Genomic DNA, 5,092 nt, shown 5'->3' on the forward strand with positions numbered 1-5,092 from the left:
TTGCGTGAACTTTCTGGTGGGCGCTGGCCGATGAAAGTCCCCTGCGCGACGGAGTTCTTTCTTGAAAAATGAAAATACCTTACAACGCTGACCGCAAAAGCTTGTACTGTTTATCTGTATACCTGGAAGCTCAGCGAAAGTGTAGACATCGCCAGAAGTAAGCGGCTCTCCGTGATTTGCTCGTCACAGCAGACCCGCTTTCCAGGTGTCGCTTTGCTTTTGTTTCCGACGGTTACCGGTTACCGACCACTTTTATTGCTCCATCTGAACGAAAGCTGGTACATAGTGGCGTCATGGTGTCCGTCATTCAGGTGCGCGAACAACACCGAAACTGCAGACAGAGAAAAATCTTTCAAAGGAAAAAAAGTGTCATAAGGTCCCTCTAAAGGGCCTAGTGTACTAAAAAGGAAAAATAAATTCACTCCGCGCTTCTTGACCTAAATGTTATTCGTTGTTCGCAGGACGCTGACTGTCCCAACGGTAACCGATGTGTCACTCATCGTAATTACGGGAGGAACTCACAGTGCGACAGTCACAAGTACTGTAAGCAAACGAAGCTGCTGCACAGGCTGAGAAGATTCGCTCGGCTTCTTTTCTGCGAGTGCAAAATACTACTTTGTACCAGAATAAGACAGTTTATACATAAACCCATATACATCCACCGCTTGAAATTGCTTGTCTACGTCTACGGGGGTGATCTGCTTGATCCTAGCCATACGCAGCTTTACTATATCGTATAGATACTGAACGAGCGGCCGCTATTGACTGAATTCCGCCTGGAGACCGTTTTAACGGCGAACATCACTTTACAGTACATACTGAGAACTTTGCAGCACTCACCGGCTGGGTTGACTCATTTTAGATAGGAAACCACGTACTCAACTCACCTGGAGGCCTCAAATTGAGAAGTTTGCAGCGCTCAGCGTCCGGATTAACTGATTATCCCAATGGAACCACTCTAACTACGAAACTTATCTGGCGACCGAAATTCAGGACCTCGACACAATGGTTACAACGAATGAAAAACGCTGTCAGAGAGCAAAAGAAACCTGAAAGACACTCAAGTGAGTTGGAAATGCTGTCTAAAAACCTTACCAGTAGGAAGGCTACATTGCATAGCCCATGTTATTCATATATCAGGCCGATGTGCGAACATTTTTGCAGCGCAATGTGCTTTAGAAATTAATTCTAGTTTCCCATTGTTGCTTCCAGTTGCTTGGATAGCGTCTTCTATGACGACATATTGCTGATTCCACACAGCTCTATTTAGCGTATTGCTAGGACGCTAAGCCTGTACAACCTGTGCGTAAAAAAAACGGTAGCTTCGGGGATAAACATGCAATGCGTGAATTTGAAGACCGAAGTATCAGGAATGACGCTAATGTGACGTCAATGTGACGTATTCACGGTAGTTGATGAGGTTGCCATGAACGGGACATAGCGGTTCCTGCCTGTCACCTACTAGAAGGCAACTAAGGCTGTGCACATACGCTGAACAGTGGAATAACTAATAACGTGAATTAACTCACGCAATGCCACCACATCTTTAAGTAATGGCCGCGGAGCTAAACATTCGACTTATTTGATAGGCATATCAAGCTATATCTCTGAATGAATGTGTTTAACATTATATACTTGAGTCCACGGCTGGTATTCAGTGTTTAACTTACGAATAATCCATCTGAAAAGCAAGCTTACTTAAGAATAATCCGAAACAAACACAAAAAAATAAACATACGAATTAAAATTAATGTGGGTTTACCGCTTTAAAACACACAACGTCGAAGCTCGGCTCCAGTGGTGCTGTTTAGCTGATATCGTTTTAAGTGCAGAGCACTTTAGGGGCTCGCCTTGCCGTCTCAGCTCGCTCGCTGAACCCAAGTAGAACAATACGACTTTCAGTCGTCGCGACATAACCCAGAGGCTTCGAAAGCCAAGAGGTTTATATGTGGTTTATAAGTCAGATGCGTTCGAAACTCGTGAACCGCAGGCGCTTGTCGTACATCTCCCCGTTGTCTAGCGCAAAGAAACCTGTAGGTACATTTGAGGCAAAATATCCATAACTAACCGGCATCACCCGCGTTTATTTAGTTAGGAACTCTCGTTGGGCTGATTTTTACGATAGTACGAGAAAAAAAAAGTGTCAGTGCAACGCCGGCACGTGCGGGAGGAAAAGCAAGCACAAAAAGAACAGAACTCCCACTTGCGCAGTTTGGGGCAGGGGACAGGCGAGCACTACGAAGGCGGGAAATTTCATTTGCATTGGGTGTTAGCAGCGAGCGGATAACGGCGCTACAGCCCATTATGGCGAACCACTGCCCTGAACTTCCGAATGCGTTCACATTGAGTGGAACGGCTGTAATTTTTTTTTTGTCCGGTGAAATAATTGGTTTCATTGCACAAGACGGATTAACCGAGACTACTTCGAGATCTATTCTCTAACAAATATACGTGCGGCAATTGCAGGTGTTTACGTCAACAGCAGTTCGTGCTCGGTAAGTGTAAACCGACTGTGCCTCGCCTGGAGAGAGGAAGAGACAGAGAATAAACTTAAGGAGCCAAGTGGCCGGTTTTCTCACTTCAGGGCCCCGTTGGAGCATCGAGAGTTTCTACAAGGACCCAACCATGGTGTCCGCGCGCGCTCTTTTTAAGGGGCCCACGAAGACAAATCCCAACTATGCCTAACTCGAGATAAATTACTCAGCTGCATTCCAGTCGTGAACGGCTTTTACTAAACAACAACAAAAAAAAAAAAACTCGGAAAGTATTGAACAACTGAAATTTCGCGCTTCAAAGGCGTAACCTGGCCACGCTTTCCCTAGTATGAGACACAGCAATCAAAAGGTAGTTTTCCGTGTATTAACTGCACTTTAGCTTTCAAGTGATGCTGGCTTACGGAACTGGGGGTCCCACTACAATGTCCCAGTAGCGTTTCTTGACGAGGCCTTATGTCGCCAGTCTCCAATCGCGCAGTGACGTCCAAGACAAATTAATAGAAAGTGATTCAAGGGGAGGGACGCGTGCATCCCGTTTGTCTGTTTTCCCTAATATCTAGATTATGTGTTAGAAGCCTGCAATATAATGGGTCAATTTTTTATCGGGGCCAACAAACGGTCTTTTTAATGAACCCGCCTTTATGGCCTTTTTAACCCCGGGACTTCAGAAAGAAGGTCCAAGCTACAATAAGTCGCCAAGGCGGCGCTTGCAACCACCCCCACTTGAGTCTACAATGTATACACTTGTGTAAAGAGCATTACATTACAAAGTTGATAGGAACACGGCCTCCCCCGCTGTCTGCATTCGAAATGTCTTGGACGCCTAATGCTAAGATTTCTTGTTCTGATCCACGTGGAGATGAAAAGGAGGCCATCTACTTCCCTTCTCTCAGGACTAGTTTTTTTCTTCGGTGTTTTTGCAGAGTTCCTTGTATGTATGTATGTATGTATGTGTGTATGTATGTATGTATGTATGTATGTATGTATGTATGTATGTATGTATGTATGTATGTATGTATGTATGTATGTATGTATGTATTTGATTGTGTGGTTTGACGCGCCGACGCAACGCAGGCGATGAGGCGCGCCGTAGTGGAGGGCTCAGGATTAATTTTGACCACCTGGGGATCTTTAACGTGCGCCGAAATCTCGTACACACGGGCGTTTTTGCTTTTCGCCTCCATCAGAAAAGCGGCCGCCGCGGCCGGGAATCGAGCCCGTGACCTCGTGCTCAGCAACGCAACGCCTTAGCCACTGAGCCACCGCGGCGGGTTGTATGTATGTATGTATGTATGTATGTATGTATGTATGTATGTATGTATGTATGTATGTATGTATGTATGTATGTGTGTGTGTGTATGTATGTATGTATGTATGTATGTATGTATGTATGTATGTATGTATGTATGTATGTATTTGATTGTATGGTTTAACGCGCCGACGCAAAGCCGGCGATGAGGCGCGCCGTAGTGGAGGGCTCCGGAATAATTTTGACCACCTGGGGATCTTTAACGTGCGCCGAAATCTCGTACACACGGGCGTTTTTGCTTTTCGCCTCCATCAGAAAAGCGGCGGCCGCGGCCGGGAATCGAGCCCGTGACCTCGTGCTCAGCAACGCAACGCCTTAGCCACTGAGCCACCGCGGCGGGTTGTATGTATGTATGTATGTATGTATGTATGTATGTATGTATGTATGTATGTATGTATGTATGTATGTATGTATGTATGTATGTATGTATGTATGTATGTATGTATGTATGTATTTGATTGTGTGGTTTAACGCGCCGACGCAAAGCAGGCGATGAGGCGCGCCGTAGTGGAGGGCTCCGGATTAATTTTGACCACCTGGGGATCTTTAACGTGCGCCGAAATCTCGTACACACGGGCGTTTTTGCTTTTCGCCTCCATCAGAAAAGCGGCCGCCGCGGCCGGGAATCGAGCCCGTGACCTCGTGCTCTGCAACGCAACGCCTTAGCCACTGAGCCACCGCGGCGGGTTGTATGTATGTATGTATGTATGTATGTATGTATGTATGTATGCATGTATGCATGCGTGTATGCATGTATGTATGCATGCGTGTATGTATGTATGTGGGTATGTATGTATGTATGTATAGAATAAGGGTCGGCAGTCAAGAAAACCTCGAAAAACAAAGGGGGGAATGAGGTAGGTCATAGAAACAGATAAAGAATTTTTTGAGTCAGAAAGAAAGTGGTGAAAAAATGCCCGCCCGGTGGGATCCGAACCCACGACCTCCAGAATACTGGTCTGGTGCGATTACCACTACGCTACCGGCGGGGCTGTTTTCCCACCACTTTCTCGGGTATTTATGTTAAGGTATTTTTTTGTTTCCTGCACTTTGGGGTGGTAGCCAGCGCCACTCGGATATATAAATGTATGTGTATATATGTATATATATATATATATATATATATATATATATATATATATATATATATATATATATATATATATATATATATATATATATATATATATATATATATATATATATATATATACGCGTTGAAAAATTCCTGCGCCATCGGGTTACATTAGTTCCTTTACTAATCTATTCTGGCCAGGTAGTCGAGACA

At 44.9% G+C, this 5,092-nt stretch overlaps 1 protein-coding gene and 1 non-coding gene across 2 annotated transcripts in view; one reads left to right on the top strand and one right to left on the bottom strand.

Moving 5' to 3' along the window:
• The first annotated feature begins 293 nt into the window (after nucleotides 1-293).
• The window catches only part of LOC144148458 (uncharacterized), an 11,524-nt gene continuing 6,725 nt past the window's right edge, over nucleotides 294-5,092 (top strand). The window contains exons 1-2 of the mRNA XM_077679997.1: nucleotides 294-311; nucleotides 462-543. Of these exons, the coding sequence (XP_077536123.1) occupies nucleotides 294-311; nucleotides 462-543 (100 nt within the window). The remainder of the gene's footprint in view (nucleotides 312-461; nucleotides 544-5,092) is intronic.
• Nucleotides 4,721-4,793, bottom strand: Trnat-agu (transfer RNA threonine (anticodon AGU)). The gene has a single exon. It is a non-coding gene; the product is annotated as a tRNA-Thr (tRNA).

This window comes from Haemaphysalis longicornis, unplaced genomic scaffold (assembly GCF_048455015.1).
Source record: "Haemaphysalis longicornis isolate Haplotype H1 unplaced genomic scaffold, Haemaphysalis longicornis Haplotype H1 scaffold_8, whole genome shotgun sequence".
Taxonomy (NCBI): Eukaryota; Metazoa; Arthropoda; class Arachnida; order Ixodida; family Ixodidae; genus Haemaphysalis; species Haemaphysalis longicornis.